The sequence below is a fragment of the Lissotriton helveticus genome, chromosome 12 (genome assembly GCF_964261635.1).
Source record: "Lissotriton helveticus chromosome 12, aLisHel1.1, whole genome shotgun sequence".
Classification (NCBI taxonomy): domain Eukaryota; kingdom Metazoa; phylum Chordata; class Amphibia; order Caudata; family Salamandridae; genus Lissotriton; species Lissotriton helveticus.
In genome coordinates, this window is record NC_136073.1 from 248,243,363 (window position 1) to 248,262,187 (window position 18,825).

The 18,825-nt window shown below is 47.3% G+C and overlaps 1 protein-coding gene across 1 annotated transcript in view; it reads left to right on the forward strand.

The window, feature by feature from the left end:
- The window catches only part of TCF25 (TCF25 ribosome quality control complex subunit), a 458,474-nt gene that overhangs the window by 167,445 nt on the left and 272,204 nt on the right, over positions 1–18,825 (forward strand). Inside the window, exon 8 of the mRNA XM_078671033.1 lies at positions 4,979–5,078. Within this exon, the coding sequence (XP_078527159.1) occupies positions 4,979–5,078 (100 nt within the window). The remainder of the gene's footprint in view (positions 1–4,978; positions 5,079–18,825) is intronic.

An 18,825-nucleotide genomic window follows, 5' to 3' on the forward strand; every position in this document is an offset into this window, starting at 1 on the left:
ACATGAGGACACACATTCATTTTAGGCACAGGGGAGATTAAGTGATTTGCCCAGAATCACAGGAGGTTTTGGCGTCGTTACCGAGACTCCAACCCAGATCCCCAGGTCCGAGGTTGAGCGCCCTAGCCGTTAGGCCAACTCCTCTCCCCAATCCCTTACAATCGAATTTAGCCTTCCCTGCCCTCCTAGAGGCTATGGTCCTAACATGCAAATTTTTAAGATTAGTAACTAGGTCCAGTGACTCCATAAAATCTGTAAAGCAATTTAAAAGCAGTTGCAGCCCCCTTGCAGTTCTGGCCACCAATACTGCGTCATCGGCGTACAGAAGCGCGGGAATCATTTTGGTGCCGACTCTAGGTATATCTTTACAACAGGAAACCAAAGAATCCCCTAGTTTATTAATATAAAGGGTGAAGAGCAGAGGGGCCAGTATACACCCCTGCCGAACCCCTCTTTTTACTGCCCAAGAATCAGTCAGACTTCCATCCTCGTTAAATCATACCGCCGCTGTTGTGTTTTCGTGGATGGCAGCCAGAAAGGAAATCCGGTCAGCATCTAACCCTATATCTCAATGGATCAACCACAGCTTTGACCTATTAACAAGGTCAAAGGCCGAGGTTAGATCCATAAAGGCCAGGTGGAGATCCCCGCACTTAGCAACTGTGTACTTCCCTTTAACCAGATGGACATTAAGGCATTGATCCAGAGTGCCCTTCCCCTGCCTAAAACCCTATTGAATTGGTTAGATTATAGTCAACTTGCTTTACAATTCGGTCAAAAGCATTTAGAGTGGATCTTGGTAGGGAGTCATGGTCTGAACAGATCCTAAACTCCTGGGCGCATTTAGTGAACAGATTATCAATAAAACTTTCCGGGGTGATCCTTTCCCACCTTACTCTCCGCGCTTGATCTTTAGGGATAATGTTAGCATTAGTGACTTGAGTCATGATCCTTCCCCTATTGACAGCATTTAGGTTAAGGTCCATGATCAATGGGTTATGATTACTAACACAATTATCAGGAACACTTAATCTACCTATTACCGACAACAATAAAAATGAAACCAGAATATGATTGATTATGCTATGAAGACCATGACCCACGTACGTAGGTATGGCGACTGTCCGATTGTTCAAGACAGGTCAAGTTATGGGCTGATAAAAGACTTTCTAAACAAAATGCCGGACGATGTATGTTCAAAACGATTTAGCCCCTGCAGGCCATATTCCTCCTCCAGCATGGCAGAACAGCAAATAGGGCATATCGTAGTAGGCTTCTGAGCTATCTCCATAGTTTGCCAAAAAGGTCATAAGAGCCCTAAGATGCTCTGTTTCTTGAATTCTAGTAACAGAATTGTAAAAATTAACCACTAAGAGGGTTGGTAAATTCTTCCCTGACACTTCTACTGCTAGCATGTGAGGAGAACCAGAATCCATCAACTTTGCATTGTAAGAGAGCTTAAGACTAATCATTAATAATAGCCGCCCCCCCCCCCCCTTTGCTCTACCCATGCTGGATGGTGTAGCAAATTTACAAAAAGATATAAACCCATCCAAGTATAAGTGGTCATTAGGTTCCCATGTTTCTTGTAGGGCTATGATGTGGTGTGTAGCAAGAAAAGATTCCCACAAAACATCACTCTTTTTTGCCCTTAAACCGGCTATATTCCATAATAATACTTTCATTATGTCATCATCAGTTATAATCGGGATAGAGCTAGGTTTTACCGAGTTAACTTTTGGATAACCTGAGATTGTTGGTTCAGGGCGCATGGAATAGTAGAATTCAATTAGCTAACCGTGGGAACAGGGATTTCTTCATCCAGTGTATGAGGAAAGCCATCTAAGATGACAGATGCTACGTCAGGGAGAGGTAGTCAGTCTTGGGCATCCATACCACAGAGGGCCTGAAACCTATTAAACAAAGAAATAGAGGGTACAACCGATGGGGAAAACCTTAAAGAAGGCTTATAAAAATAACCCAATGGCAAGGCCCAGATAGAGGTAGGATTCTTAAAACAGGAATCCTGGGCCGTCAATATCGATTTAACGACTGATGGGTTATGAAAATTGATGACTACACAGTCCCCATCAAAATTCTTTGGAGATTGTCCCACCCACCCAATTCTGTGAACCATAATGATGTTATTGCTTACACGTACCCTAAACCCTTTGTGTTTGGCTGACCAATCTACCGTTTTATTACGCAGTTGAGTCCAAGGTTCAGTTTGATCTGGCCTAAGAGGGGGCACACCAGCCAGCACCAGAACATAAGGACATGCAGCTGGAGGTAAATCTAATACATCTCCAGAGCACTTGACATTCAGGGAATTTAACAAATTAGAGCCACCCCTGTGATTGTTAATGTCTCCAGTAATGGTGTTGACCTGGGCAATGGGTAGTAGTCTCGGGGGTCCTGCAAACAGGGACAGTATCTGATCAAATGGATTATAGGAATTGACCATCCTGTCTGCCCCCGACCCTCCCGGGCCCAGGTTTGTGATATTCCCCCCAGATCCAAATGCCACAGGTAATGATCGAAACGCTGCTGAAGCCCCAATACTCATGCTAGCTTTATTTGCTGTTTGGCCCATTTCCCTGTTGTTACCAACCACAGACCCATTCACTACCGGTATTGCCGGGGCCATGGGTGCCTAGGCTGCCCCCCGCACTCCACATTGACACCCACATGGCTCCGGACTGACTGAAACATCACTAAACTTTTAGAGGTGCAACAGTTTTTCCTCAATCTCCCCTAATTTGCATAACAAAGGCGCTACGAGGACAGTTATTAAAGTCTCTAAGCGTTTGCAATGATCCCAAAATCCGCCATTATATTTTGGTCAATATTTGAAGGATGGTCCATACCACCATCGGCTTCTGGGGTCTGATTGTCATATGGCCCTGTCTTTTGGTGCATAGGTTTGGATTTTTGCTTATGCCTCTGTGCCGCACTTCCCCGTGTGCGTTTCGTGGGCGGCTCACCATTAACTTCCACCAAAGATTTAGAGGAGCGTACCATACTTTCCCTTACAACTCTTTTAGGTCTGGTAACCGGGTCGCCTTGGACTATACAAGTCGTAGTTATAGTATGGGCTATGGTTTGAACCGGGGTTGCAGGGAGAATTATTGTCTCCGCAGTTAGATTAACTAACAAATCCTGGACTTGACTCATTACGGATTTTTGAGGTAGTTCCAGGTTACTTAAATGGCCCACAATCGCCACCTCCGGTCCCCCCAATCTGGAGACTGAATGATCAACTGTCTTCTCATCAAAACTTATGACTGGAATATCAGAGCTTAAATGATCCGGAGTTTGCTGTAAGCCCATGGGAGATTTGGCCATAATTATGCCTCCCAGCGATTACCTTTTTTGTTCTGAACATGTGTCCAAGGAGAGTCGTTTTTCAGTAAGCTCGATTTCATGCGTCAGTACCGACTCTGCCCTTGTCAAAAACGCATCCAAAGTGCCTTCAACCCCAGCCCCTGCTCCTATAACCTTGCGTTTGCTCGTCATAGCCTGTACCTGAGACAATATATAGCACTAACTTCTAGGCAGTCAAACGTAATAACACAATATACAATAATCCTTCGTAATAACCTTATGTGGCAGCAGATGTCCAATTTGCCTTGTACAAATAAGAGGGGTGGCCCAGCCCTGCCTCCTCCTGTCTCGGACGGGCTCAGCAGGGCCCGCCCTTGGTCCGGGCTTCGTCCGCGTGCGCGTTGCAGGAGTGTGCGGGCAGTTTTCAATCGGCCCTGGTGCTTCAGATTGACGTTGCAGCCGCGCGCGACCGTATAGAGGTCTGGAAGCTGTAGACCCAGGGCGATAACAGCAGAAAGAATGTTGCGGCCAGACCAGGAATCCCGCCAAGAGATCTTGAAAAAACATGATTCTGTGGCCATCAAAAAATATGTTGCCTTTTTCTCTCTTTGCTTTCATTATCTTCTCCTAGATTTGACCTCCTTTTCAATGTGTACTACCAAGCTCTAGGAGTTCAGGCCCACTCTGATTCAAAACTTTTCAGTACATAACCCTTAATGTCCATCCTTCCAGACCTTCTAGGTACTCAAAGGATTCGAATATTATTGCATCCAGAGCAATTTTCTAAGTCTTTGAACTTCCCCTTGAGAGCTATGTTCTGCTCTTGTAAGGTTAAAAACCTCCTGCCTGAGTAATTGCTGCTCTCTGGCAGTATTGTCTGTAGTTTTCTCCGAAGAAAACACTTTTCCCCCCCAGAGAGTTGATGTCTTATTTTAATTTATAGTATTTCCTGCCTATGTTTAAATTTGAAAGTGGTCAAGTTGTCCCGAAGTCCCCTGAGTAGTTCTTCCATAAATTGGGACTTTTGCATTTTTGGGAATTGGGAGACTGCGATGCCTCCATGGGGTAATTGGTAGGTTTACCCCTACTACATGTGTCTAGCATCTGTGAGGAGGGAATCACAAGCATGTCTTTGAGTGTTTTTCATCCCCTACGATACTATCATATTCTCTTCTCATAGGGTTCCACATCTCATCCATTATGGTGGAGTGCTCTTTGAGAGAAGGTGCCACTCATGTCGATCTTCCTCTCACCAGAACTGCCTCAGCTAATGCTCCGTATCATTTGTGGAAGACGGGTCAGCTTCCATATCTGAATTTCTGTAGGACGTTTTCACCATTTGCATTTTCTCTGAGTCAGTATTCAGTTAAACATTTATTACGTGGTGCAAAGCTCTTACTTACAAAGGGACTTGGGTATACCTTCTAATTAGTTTGTGACTGAAGGATTTCTGTTTTCCTCCCAGTATGCTGTGGCTTATGAGGGTCTTGTGTCCATGCATTGTAATACTGTAATATTGTGTGCCTTTATTTTTTGCTAGTTATTTCTAGAACCATCTACTTATCTTTGGACCTCATCCTTAAACTGATATTTGTATATGTAAACTCACTAAAAATGCCTTGCCAGGTACATCATTTGTCAATCTTTTCTACAGCTGCTGCTGCAGATGAACCCCTATCACATTGACTCTCTCCTGCAACTGAGCGATGTGTGCCGCATCCAAGAAGACCAGGAGATGGCAAGAGATTTTATAGGTAAGCCACAGAAGCATGTGTGAACACTTCCTATCTGATGAATCGTTTTATTGTAGGAATGTTCGATACTGTTGTATATTAAAAAAGATAAAAAACCACAAAACTATTTACCAGTTTGTTTCTCAACAGTCCCCATTACATTCCTGGCATTAGTTGCTCAGTTATGTGGCACTGTGTAGGGTACACTTATTCTAGATGCAAGTTATTTCCATTATTTATTGTTTGAAATCAAACTTCCAAAGCACTGCTTACCAAGGAAAGATGTTAGCAAAACATTGAAAAACTGTATTTCAGATAAAAATACAAGTTTAACCATATGTGTGTTTTCTGTTCTCAATTGTCATTTCAGAAATATAGACATTTAGATGCACAGAGTAACCACCTTTGGTTCCTTCTCTACAAATACCACCTTCATGTGACTTAATATTAATGCAGGGTTTCAGGAGTGTGACTCTTGTCTGGTTTGGAATCTTACCATCCAGTATTTAGTCTCTTGCAAAGTGCATGGAGAAGTGGACAGGTGGAAGTTAGAAGAGAACATCCACCTTACAATAATGCAGGTGTACAGGAAATATCACTTACTTTGATCCTTTTCTTTGATTCTTTTTTAAATTCCTTTTCTATGTCCTTAAGTCGATCATTTAACTCTCCACACTTCATGCCATTATTGTTTTGATTTCTCTAATACTTTTCAAAGATTTTTGCAACACTGATGGTCACTGGTTTGAACTCCACAGTAGGTATAGTACTTATATTTGATCTGAAATATAAATATTAGGCTACAGCAAAGGTTAATTAGTTTATACATTTTAAAGTCGAGCCTAGGCCATGCATACGCTGTCTCTTCGAGACATGCTGTATACATTTTGTGAGCTTACAGCCCGCCCATTTCCTTTTTATTCATCCTTTTGATTGTCCTTTAAAAATGTTTGCTTGCTAGTGGTGAATCATTCCACTTTGTCCCTTCATTTTGTGTTTCGGTTCCTCTCACTGAGCACCGCTCAAGTACTGGTATCTTTACACTTCGGTGTTTGTGTTTGTTTTGTGTGACTATTTTTTTCTTCCTTTCCTGCTCTTGTTGCTGTTGCCTGTCTTTTTTGAGTTCCTCGTCATTTACTGTTATAAAGTTGGTGAGTGCTTGCGGTTTCTTTTTTGTAATTTAAGGCTGTGAAGCACAGTGTACTACAAGTAAAGAAACTATTTTCTTTAACACACACACACACCCACAACAAATGTGATTAGAAAAAGAACATGTTTCAAGGTTGAGAAAAACAAGCTCTTAAATGGGTTTGAGTGTTGGCAGTTTATTCCCAGCCTACTCCTCTTAATGACCGGTGCCTTCCGCTTTGACAATCCTCGTGCTCCGATTCGCCTTTGACTCTGCACCCTGTTAATTTCCCCGTCAGCTGTAGCCTGAAAAGACCAGCTGTTGTGCTCTGATTGGAGCTGCTGTGACGGGGGTGCTCAGTGAGTGAAGGCACACTCTCGTTGATCCCGATCATTATTTTACTGGTTATATATACAGCCCACTAATGCACCACTGTCATTTCTGTTCCATATAAAGCAACAGTGTAATATTCTTTAGCAGATGTGGGGTGTTGAGATCCAGCCCTGTTTTTTGCTGATTTCAATCTCCCCCTTTCACTCCCCCTCTGTCTTACCTCCGTTTTCACTTGTTTTTCACTGATTTAATCTTCCCCTCTCACTCTCCTTCTGTGTCTTTCCTCCACTTTCCTTGCACCTTTCACTGCCTCATTTCCACTCTTTCCTCTCTTTTGCCTTTTCTTCCTGTTTTTTCCCTGCTGCTGCTGCCCACGTGGCCCCTCCCCCCCAGCAACCCCCAACGTGACCGGCCCAATCCAGCTCCCCTCCCCCCAGCTGTCCAGCCCTCCCCGACCCCTACTTAATAGCGGCCGCTGCACGACTGCGGGCAGCGTGCGTACCGCTGGCAAGCCCGTTTGCGCCCGTCCGCAACCAGCGCCAGGAACCCTGGACTTCCTCAAAGGCAACTCTACGACCCAGTGGCACTCCATGCTCTCAACCCAGGACGCAACAACAACTGCAAGCCAGCATCACCAGCCGACAGCCACGGACCCGTCAGCTGTCACCACTGCCGGAACACTTGCAGTACCCCCAAGACCACGGACCTGGTGCAACCCGGCCGCAAGACCACAACCCAACCGAAGACCATGCAATGCATCCTCCCCAACGTCCGATCCCCCCACAAACACGCCGCCGAAATCTGGTATCTCCTCGACAGCACCACCTCAGACGTAGCTTTCTTCACCGAAACATGGACCAACACTACCTCAGGACCGGACATCGCCATCGCCATTCCCCAAGGATACAATCTCTCTAGGAAGGACTGCCCCACCCGCCCGGGAGGAGGAATCGCTATTGTCCACAAAAGCCAACCTCCGCCTGAGCACACTCCCTGACGAGCCCACAGACCTGATGGAAGACCTTCACTTCAAGATATTGGCCAGCCCTACCACCACCCTCCGAGGAACCCTCATCTACTGACCCCCTGCACCCCGCTGACTTTTCGCCAACTCCATCACGGACTTCATCTCCCTGCATGCAATCGCGTCCACCAACTACACTTTACTGGGAGACCTCAACTTCCATCTCGACAACCAACTGGACCCCAGCACCACATCCCTCCTGGACAACCTCCATTACATTGGACTCCGCCAGATCGTGACCGAACCCATGCACTCAGCAGGATACACCCTCGACCACCTCTTCATAACAGGTAACTCCATCACCTTCAGCCACACCCCCAAACTCCCATGGACTGACCATCAATGCGTCCACTTCTCCCGCAGAACACCCACCATCCACAGACACCTGCACCTACAAAGAAACTGGACCAGAATCTCCGACGACCAGCTAACCTCATCACTTGGCAACTCCACCCCAAGCATCGTGGAAAACGACGACCCCAACACCGCAGCCCGAACCTTGCACAGATCGATCTCCGACATCGCCATCATCATAGCCCCCCTCAAGAAAAACAACACCCACGCCAAGAAAGCCAGATGGTTTATCACCAAACTTCGAGAGTCAAGACGCAATTGCCGCCGCCTCGAAAAGGCCTGGAAAAACACCAAATCCACAGAAGCCTACAACAACTTCATAGCCGCCACCAACGCCCACCACCAACTCATCAGAAAAAGGAGGAAAAAAGCGATTGAAGACAATCTCCAGTCACGCACACAACAGCAAAGAACTCTTCAACATCATCAAGGAGCTCGCCCAACCCACCAGCGAGTCCACCGACATCCCTCCCTCATAAGACCTCTGCAACAAACTCAGCACCCTTTTCCACCACAAAATCGAGAGCATCTAAGACAACTTCGACAAAGACAACCAACACACTGAACCCTCACCAACCACCCCCGAAACAATGAAGCCAGCGATCGACAACTGGACAGCCCTCACCATCACCACCGAAGACGCACTGAAGACGATGAAGTCAATCCGCTCTGGGGCCCCCAAGGACCCCTACCCCCACCACATTTTCAACTGAGCTGCCAACCCCACCAGCTGCCACCAGCTGCCACCAGCAACCGCTCCCTGGCAACTGCCACGTTCCACGACGATTGGAAACACGGTGAGGTCAACCCCTCCTGAAGAAACCCTTAGCGGACCCCACCGACCTCAAAAACTACAGACCCATCTCCCTGCTCCCATTCCCAGCGAAAGTCATCGAGAAAGCCATCAATAGCCAACTCGCCACATTCATCGAAGAGCACAACATCCTCGACTCCTCCCAATCCGGCTTCAGAAAAAACCACAGTACCGAAAAAGTTCTCCTCGCTGCCACAGATGACATACGCACCCTATGGGAGAAAGGAGAAACAGCAGCCCTCATCCTCCTTGACCACTTAGCGGCGATCGACACAGTCTCTCACCGCACCCTAATACGCAGACTCCTTGACGCAGGGATCCAAGACAAGGCCCTCGACTGGATCCGCTCCTTCCTCTCTGGTAGAACGCAGCTGTTCAGACTCCCCCATTTCCTCTCCGACCCTACACCTACCACCTGTGGAGTCCCCCAGGGGTCCTCCCTCAGTCCTACACTCTTCAACGTCTACATGACTCTGCTCGCCCCCATCGTCAGAACCTACGGACTCAACATTGTGTCATACGCAGACAACACCCAACTCATCCTCTCCCTATCTAACAAACCCAATACCACCAGACACTATTTTCGAGAAGGCATGGAAGCCGTCACCAAATGAATGAAAAACAGCTGCCAACAGCTAAACACCAACAAAACAGAGGTACTCATCATGGGCCCAAACCCCGACACATGGAACAACACTTGGTGGCCCCCCTCCCTCGGAAGCCCGCCCACCCCCACAGACCACGCACGCAACCTGGGAATCATCCTGGACTCCGAGCTCAAAATGGACCACCAGATCAACTCCGTCTCGTCCTCCTGCTTCCACACCCTCCGCCTCCTACGTAAGACCTTGAAATGGATCCCCCTCCAACACAGAAAGACCGTCACTCATGCCCTGGTCACCAGCAGGCTCAACTACGGCAACGCACTTTACGCTGGAATAAACAAAAACCTCACCCGCAAGCTACAGAACATCCAGAACGCCGCCACAAGACTGGTCCTCGGCCTGCCAAGACTGATTGATTGATTGATTGATTGAGATTCTAGGCATGTTTTTTCCGATGTAGTACTTACTTAGAGAAAGTACTCTAACAGTAGAGTAATTTAAACAAGCCTTGTGTAAAAGGCCAGTGAAGACGGACAGTTAATTGGCAGCTTTTTAACAGACCACTTCTGAGAAAGCTCCTAGACGAGACTGTGGTGGTTTGCCAGGAAAGTGCGGAAAATAGGAAAGCCGTGAGAGGTTGCTGCATGGAGCTGTGTGGGATGTCTGATGTTTGAACCGCTGTCTAAAGTGTTGTCACACAGTTCAGTTCTTAAACTTTATTCGATTATTCATAAAAACAATCATAAAAGCATACAGATTAAATGACACATAAGAATTGTTACAAAAAAAAAAAGATACAAAAAGTTGGTGCAACTCAGATAGGGGCAATACCATGCACATAGCAGCAACTAAATTAGACTGGCACAATATTAAAAAACCAAACTTTTTCTAACATACTGATTTTAAAATGAAGGTTGCGGTAAAAAAACAAATATCTGGGGTGGCAAGAGCAAAAAGAAAACTCATGGCATTAACAGTTGTAAACACAGAGTATTTCTTAAACAATGGTTTGAGGTAACAAATACGAAGATGCTTATACAGTGGGCATATTAGCATAAAGTGCAACGTTCTTTGTTTAGTGGTTCCATCACACAGACAAGGAGTGGAGGTATAGATTTTCATCCGTGGGAATGCCACCAGGTTATGTACAATGCCTAATCTCAGCCTTGTAAGTACGTACTGATGAGACTGTCTAGTGATAACTTTTAAATACATAGGCATGCCATACCCTTCCTCCTTGTTGGAAAAATAGTAAACATGTGTTGAATAGTGGCTACATTGTTCTTTACGCCTATTATGTTTATGCCCCAAGAAAACTCTTTTGATCTCCTGCTTCGATAAATCAATAACACATGGGGGGTCACCGTGGACATCCAGGTCAAAAAATTCCTTAAAAGATGTTAAGACATAGTTTAACCACGGGATCTGACGGACGTTATCCAGGCGTAGACAGTCTTGAATTATTCGCCTGGTAAAACCTGTTTCATCTTTGGACCAAATGGACCTCCAAGCCATAAGGGGGGTCTCAGTCCTGTTAGGTCGGTTAAATAACCCAGCCCTACCTCTTTGTGGATCAGTTCGGTAGAAGCCGAGGGTGGGAGGCAAAGGAGTCTCTTGAGAAATATATTTTCAGCAACTTGCAGGTCCCCTTGGGTCCAGTGTCCCCAAACCCCTGAGCCGTAAAGGGCAATTGAAGCACACCTGTGCCGATAAACATTCAACATGTCAGGGATGCAACGGCTGCCTAATTTGGCAGCAAAACGAAATATACCAGAGGAACCCTTGCCCATCTTAGCCTTAACATTGAGTAGTTCCGGGGCCCAAGACCCACTATTGCTAAAGGTTATACCCAGATAACTGAAATTGTTCACAACCTCAATTCGATTTTCTTTAAAATAGAATGATTTAAGTTGGTTCACCTTTTTCCCGCATGCCATGATAAAAGTTTTAGAGTTATTCATTTTTAATTTCTTCCCCTGTATAAAATCATAAAAATGGTTCATGAGTTTCTGGAGACCTATGGGGGTTCTTGAAAGTAAAACCGTGTCGTCTGCATATAGCAGTACCGGGATTGGTTGTCCCTCGACTTGGGGAGCGTCAGCTTGGACATTCTTCAGGTCGGACTCCGTGGAGTTTATAAAAAGGGAGAAGAGTAGCGGGGCCAAGACACAACCCTGCCTAATGCCAGATTTGACCCTAATCTTCCTCGTGCATTCCCCCCCATATCCATAGCGAATCTGGGCAGATAGTTTGCTATAAAGTCTGGCCAGGAAGTGGATTATCGCGGCCGGTGCTCCTATTTCGAGTAGGGTTGACCACAACAGAGTATGGTCGACCAGATCGAAGGCACTAGAGAGGTCTGCAAAACAAAGGAATAAAGAACCCTGTTTAGCTTTGGTGTATTTTCCTATAAGAAGATCTAAATTAATACACTGCTCAATAGTGCCGAGGCCCTTCCTAAAACTGTATTGGGAGACCGCAAGGATATTGTTGACTTCAGCCCATTCCTCCAGACGTAGCAATAGAACCCTGCTCATGATTTTTAACGAGGAATCCAGGAGGGAGATAGGGCGGTAGTTCTTGGCCTCTCCTCTATCTCCCTTCTTATAAATTGGCAGGATTATAGATTCACTCCAGGTAGAGGGAGTAGTATCATTAACGGCAGCATTAAACACCTGGGTCAGTAGGGGGCTCCAGAGGGCCAGGTCAGTTTTGTATAGGTTGACCGGAACGCCGTCCGGACCTGGAGCCTTCCCCCCCTTTGCTGTTTTGGATAGCTTTGTCTACTTCTTGGAGTGTAATCCCCAGGTGTTGAATACATCTGGTAGTATTAGCACAAAGACTATCCTGAACCTCACAGGCTGGGTCAAAAATTCCTGTAAAGTATTGGACCCAGCTATCCTCACTAACCTGGGCTGTTAAAACTGGGAATTCCTCCTTTTGGAGGAAAGGGCTGTTGACAGTAGTCCAGAATAACTTACTGTCCCGCAGTTCTGCCGCCTTTGTCAAGTCCTCCCATGCTTGTTCCCTGAGTTCCTGTTTCCTACGGTTCAACTGAAATTTATAGGTAGCCCTGAGAAGTGTTACAGCATCCCTATATGGTTGGACAGTGCCCTCCTAATATCTTGTAACGAGGACGTACAGGCTCTGTCAAACCATTCTAGGGTGGCCCGCTTGGTAATACCCTTAGAGGTGGTGAGGGACTTTTTAATTATATCGCCGAGTATCTCGAAATCGGCAATAATGCATCTTGGGGCGGCACCAACTTCAAGACAACGGAGCAACACTTCAGAGCCTGCTCCCACAATTTTCCATAGCAGTTTATCGGAGTTGTCCCCACACCATTTAATCTGAATACCATTTTGCCTGCAAGGGGTAATCTCATCAACAATCCTACCATTAAGACGGGTCATAGGACCCCGGATGAGAATTGACATAGTAATGGCATTGTGATCGCTTATTCCAAAATCCACGGTGATGGGGACCGTACAGAAAGGGGCAATATGTGCCGATATCAACAGATGGTCAATGACGGAGGCTGAATTCCTTCCAATGAACGTTGGAGCAATATTACCCTCATTATCCATAGCAGGTTGGTGGATGACCAGGTCAAAATTTAACAGGAGGGTGTTAAGGGAGTCACCATAGGAGGTGTGGGTAAAATGAGCCCGATTCTCCCCATTATCCGCGTCAAACCCACATGCATTAGTATACGAATAGGGACAAGTTTGAATATTAAAATCCCCCCCCAGATGATATCACATGGCTTATGGATGTCTCTACAGATTTTGATTACAGCTGACTCGAGGTCATCTACAACAAGGGTACTCGTAGGGTCGAACATGTTGTTGTAGTGATTAATTATCAGAGTATCCCGACCCCCTCTGTGTTCCAGCCTAAGTATTTGTGAATGTGATCCTACGGTGGAATGGGATCTCACGCGTACTGGGAAGTGCACAGACAGTAAAATTACCAGCCCACCTTTTGCCCTACCCATAGGGGATTCTTGCGCTAAGCAATTGTATGACACAAAGCCGTCAAAATGGATATCTGTCGTGGACCAGGTCTCCTGTAACCAGAGGATGTCAAACCCGGAGATGGATTCCCTCCAGCCCAGGGATGACATCCTCTGCCGCCAACCGGCAATATTCCAGCTCGCGATTTTAAAACCTGGGAGACTAGGTACCGGTACAGACTCTACCAATGCATGGTTATTTAGGGGTACTGTAGTTGGTAACACTCCTCTGACATATCCAAAGCGATTAGGGGATGGTAGGTGTCCGCTATATCATTTTGTAAAGAATGTTCCAAGGGCAGCCTTTTAGATGTTATGGTGGTTCGCAAGCACTCATCTGAGCGCATTAGATTAGACACAGCTACTCCATCCAATAAACCATTAACCATCTCAGGTGGCGAAGATCTTGAGTCAAATGTTGGGGATAGTCAGTCAACTCCCTCTAGACCGTCTAGACAACTATACCGGTTAATATCACGGAAGGGGGTGAAATGGGGCAGCATAGCCGGTCTAGCATCATATTTTCTTTGCCTGCCCCTCCGTTTAACCCTTGTCCAGTCATCCCTACCTCTACCATGGGTTATATAGTTAGGTGGGAAGAAGAAGGGCACTGGGAGTGTCTGGATGGTGGAGTCAAAGGACCTATTAAAACCCGCACAAATATGTGACACGGTTCTAGGGTCTCTGAAACTGATCGTTATACAATCCCCGTTAATGGACTTGACCGTCTTACCTAACCAGGGCACCCTTCTTACCATAATGATTTCGTTGTGAAGATGGGCCGGAAGAGGTCTATTCCAGTTGAGCCACTTAACAACTTTACCTTTCAGGGAACTGAAGGTTTCTGTTTCTCCTGTCTCCAGGGTGGGGGCTCCAGCTAAAACTACCATATAACGGTTTGCTTCAGGTGGAAGGTCTGGCAAACGTGGTCTAAGGGCTCTAGGTTCTTTAGACGGGGAGCCTTGTGTGCCATCAACCGTTAGCCCATATGTATTAATATTACATGGTTGCGCCCCAGATATATGTGGCGGTGCTACATTATTAACCTGGTTGGAATCTTGGTGGGCTACAAGGGGGCCTACGGGAGGACAGGTAGGGTGTTGGTCCTCTTTAACTTGTAGGGGGCCAGAAATGGTAGGGGAGGTTTGCAGGGTACTCAGGCTACTGTTTTTGTTGGAGTTGGCTAAAATAGTAGCTGTGGCTTTCTCTATAATAGATAATCTGAGTTCTATCCTTTCCATTTTGGCCTCTAAGGGGAATAGGATCGATTTTAGAAGAGCACCCAGACTTTCAATAGAAACGTCGCTACTAGGCAGGGTTTGTATTGAATTCATAGGAAGGGGGGTGGAGTCATGTTGTAACTTTACTGTTTTTGATTTTCTACCAGATTTCTTGTTATACGACCTTTTGCGTTTAGAGGTAGCCCCTTCCTTAACCCCCTGTGACATTGTATTATTAACGATATCGTCGGGTTCAGAGACAATGGATACATTATTAATATCGAGAACTAAATTGATTCCAGGGAGTATTTCGTTTATCAAAATGTCCAGGTCCACTGGAGCTGGATTGTCAGCTTCAAGTAGGGGTGCTTGGTCGACCACAACCGTGTTAGCAATATCAGCAGGTCTTTCGGGTGTTTTGGCATTAGCTATTGACCCCAGAGAGGATCTCTTAATAGCCAACAGTTCTTTGGACAAACGTTTCTCAAGGATATTAATTTCAGTATCTATGATGGTATTCGCTCTGATGAGAAATTTTTCCATACCTCCGGCAGCAGATCCTCCAACAAGCGAGGACTTACTCCTCGTTTCGCGACCAGCCATAAGAGCCCAGTGAAGCGTGCAGGTGGTTGGGAGAGAAGTAAGAGGGGGGGCCGGGCCGGTCAAGACCGGTCACGAACGGGCACAAACGGGCCCACCCTTGGCCCGGCGCACACCCGCGCGCGTTCCGCATGCGCGTGGGTGTGTAAGGCTAAATAGAGGGTGGAGATAGGGAGAGGCGGGGCAGGAAGAGGAGCCAGGTGCGGCCGGTCACTCGCCGCAAAGCAGCCTGGCCCTCGCAGTCCCGCTAGAAATAGCACTCCTCTGCCCCAAGATCGCGTTGCTCCACAAAAATCCCGGAGTCGGCAAACAGCTCCACAGAGTCCAGAGTGGTTGGGAGAGGCGGGGCGGGAAGAGGAGCCAGGTGCGGCCGGTCACTCGCCGCAAAGCAGCCTGGCCCTCGCAGTCCCGCTAGCAACAGCACTCCTCTGCCCTAAGATCGCGTTGCTCCACAAAAATCCCGGAGTCGGCAAACAGCTCCACAGAGTCCAGAGCCTCGAGCTGCTCCCGGGGAGGTGGGGCCGCGAGGCGCTAAGTAGTTGGGAGAGGTGGGGCGGGAATAGGAGCCAGGTGCGGCCAGTCACTCGCTACAAAGCAGCCTGGCCCTCGCAGTCCCGCTAGCAACAGCACTCCTCTGCCCCCAAGATCGTGTTGCTCCACAAAAATCCCGGAGTCGGCAAACAGCTCCACAGAGTCCCAAGCCTCGAGCGGCACCCGCGGAGCAGGGGCCGCGAGGCGCTAAGTAGTTGGGAGAGGCAGGGCGGGAAGAGGAGCCAGGTGCGGCCGGTCACTCGCCGCAAAGCAGCCTGGCCCTCGCAGTCCCGCTAGCAACAGCACTCCTCTGCCCCAAGATCGCGTTGTTCCACAAAAATCCCGGAGTCGGCAAACAGCTCCACAGAGTCCAGAGTGGTTGGGAGAGGCGGGGTGGGAGAGGAGCCAGGTGCGGCCGGTCAGTCGCCGCAAAGCAGCCTAGCCCTCGCAGTCCTGCTAGCAACAGCACTCCTCTGCCCCAAGATCGCGTTGCTCCACAAAAATCCCGGAGTCGGCAAACAGCTCCACAGAGTCCAGAGCCTCGAGCGGCACCCCATCCTAACCCCATCTCTCAACTTTACTCTTTCTCTACATTTCTGCACCCCACCTCACCATCTTGCATCTTGCTTGACTCTATTGTCAGAAAACTTTGAAAGCTCCCTGTATGCCCTCTTTCTCCCTTTAAGGCAGATGCTAACAAGCTCTGTTTCAGAGTTGGTGATTTCTTATGAGGCTAGGCTTCGAAACCTGGCATTGACCACAGACTTAAGTTCAGTAGAAAACAAGTGTTTGAGGCATGTGAGCTGTAGATCACATGCTTTGCATACTCCTGGCATCTAGTGTTGGTTCCGGATGTTCGCAAGTTGTTTTTCTTAGAAGAAGTCTTTCCAGTCACGAGGGCGGTGACTCCTCCTTTCGGTGATTGTGCACATGGGCATAGACTTCATTGTTAGATTGTTTTTTTCCACCATCGGGTTTGGACATGAATTGCTGAGCTCCGGTATGAAACCGGTTTCTCAGGTTCCCCTCGGTGCGCCTTCCACTTAGCCTCGACGGTATTGTTTTTGATCGTGGATTCACCTTTCTCCACGTATCGTATCAAATACAAAGCTCTTTTCGATCGGGAAACTCGTGGAAGGCCGTCGGGTCTACCCGCGTCTGTCCACCTCGCATTTAATGGAACGGACTCCATTTAAATTCTGCCCTCTGTGCCACGCGAAGTTCCTGCGCACCGACTCACATGAAGTGTGCAACTTGTGCTTATCTCCGGAGCACAACGAACAGGACTGCGACGTGTGTAAAACTTTCCTTTTAAAGAAAACACTCTGCGACCGCCTGGCTCGACGCCGCGACATGCAGAGACAAAACACCGGATCCATTTTGGTCCTCTTAGGAGTAGATTCCGAACAATAGACGGATGATGCACTAGGGGCTGAGGAAGAACAGGAGGATCCTATATTCGTCTCTGGCTCCGATATGGACGAAGACATTCCACAAGGTCAGCATATTGTGAGTACCGAACCTTCCTTGCCCCAAAGTCCTACTCAGCCCAAGAAAAAGGCTCCTGTCCCATCTCTGCCTTCGGGCCATAGTCTGCACCGAGTAAATGTTTCCGACGCCCCGCCTAGGCACCGAAACACACGTTAAGTTAAAGCCTTCCGGCTCGGGATCGAGTCGTCCACACTCAGGCACCGAACTCAAACCTTCGGGGTCGAAACCAAAACCAGTCTCAGGCCCAAATCCTTCGACACAGGTACCGTCTTCTGAATCGAAATTCTCGACACTGGCACCAAAAACTTCGGCACCAAAACATAAAGATGCTCCGATACCACCAAAGGAGCCCCGTTTCGACGTCCCGCCTGCAAAAACCGACCTGAAACAAAAGGAACTATGCATTAATCCAAAACCTGGACATATTGCAACCAAATTGCCACATAAACGCTGATCTGAGTCAGAGGACACTTATCACATTCCTTTAAAAAGGAAACATGCTGATACTAACCCTTCTCCTCCTCCTTCCCTATCACCTCCTTCCCCAGTAACACAGCATTTACTAATTACTCCTACTCATTCGCCTCAACCACAAACACCTGATGATCAGGATGATGGGAATGGGGGCAATGATCCTTCACCTGCACACCCCTGGAAGGATTATAATACCGACTCTCCTACAGATAATGATCCTGACTTTTATCCTACTAAACCTGTGGTTCCCAAACTTTTTTAACCCGTGGCTCCCTTGACCTAATTTGCAGGTGGCCGTGGTTCCCCACCATTTTTTTGCAGGTGGGGGGATGTAAGCACGACAACGGGAGTACTTTCTGTTGGCTTCCTTAAATTAATTGGGATGCAATGAAAGAAGTGATGGAGTAAAAAAAGGGAAGAGTGAAACTGAGTCAAAGAGAAGAGTGTGTAGAATAAAGCGGGAAGCATTGGATATGTGAACAATGCAGTGAAGCTGAAAACAAAGTAATAGATGTAACAATGAAAAAGAGAAATGACAGCAAGAGGGGGAGGAGGACAGAAGAGGGAACAAACTACGCGGGATGAGGAAAAGTACGGAAGGTCATAGAAGAGGGAGGTAATGGAAAGGATCTGAAGTAGTCTCAACTCGGGTGAGGAGATTGTACTCTAGGACCGAAAGGGCATTTGTAAGCGATCATAGTGGTCATAAAACTGTCAGAGAAGAGGAGTAGAACTCCCGGGGAGGATGCGTCTTGCAGCTGGAAAATAACAATTGTATAAGCATGTTTGTGACACCTGATTGATTCCGGTCTCCCCATGTAGGAAAAGAAAGAAAATGGGGCTTGTCAAAGCTGGGGTCAAGACATATGCCTCAGAAGCCGCAGCATTTGTTTGAAAATCACCCCTATACGCAGAAGAACTGCATGACACATGGACTTGTCAGGCAGCACCAGTAGATCATTGCCTCCTCCAGACCCACAAGCTTACACCAGAAGGCCCTATCTCTGCCAGATTCAGAATCCACCAACTGAAGTGAATTCATCATAAGCAGCCTAACACTTACCCACATCTTGGTGCCCGGGCTTCAGATCTGACAGCAAACCTGAGGCTACCACCCCAAACCAAGACCCCTGAAGGACCCACACGCTCTGTTGAATCTAACTGGGGGGCACTACCAA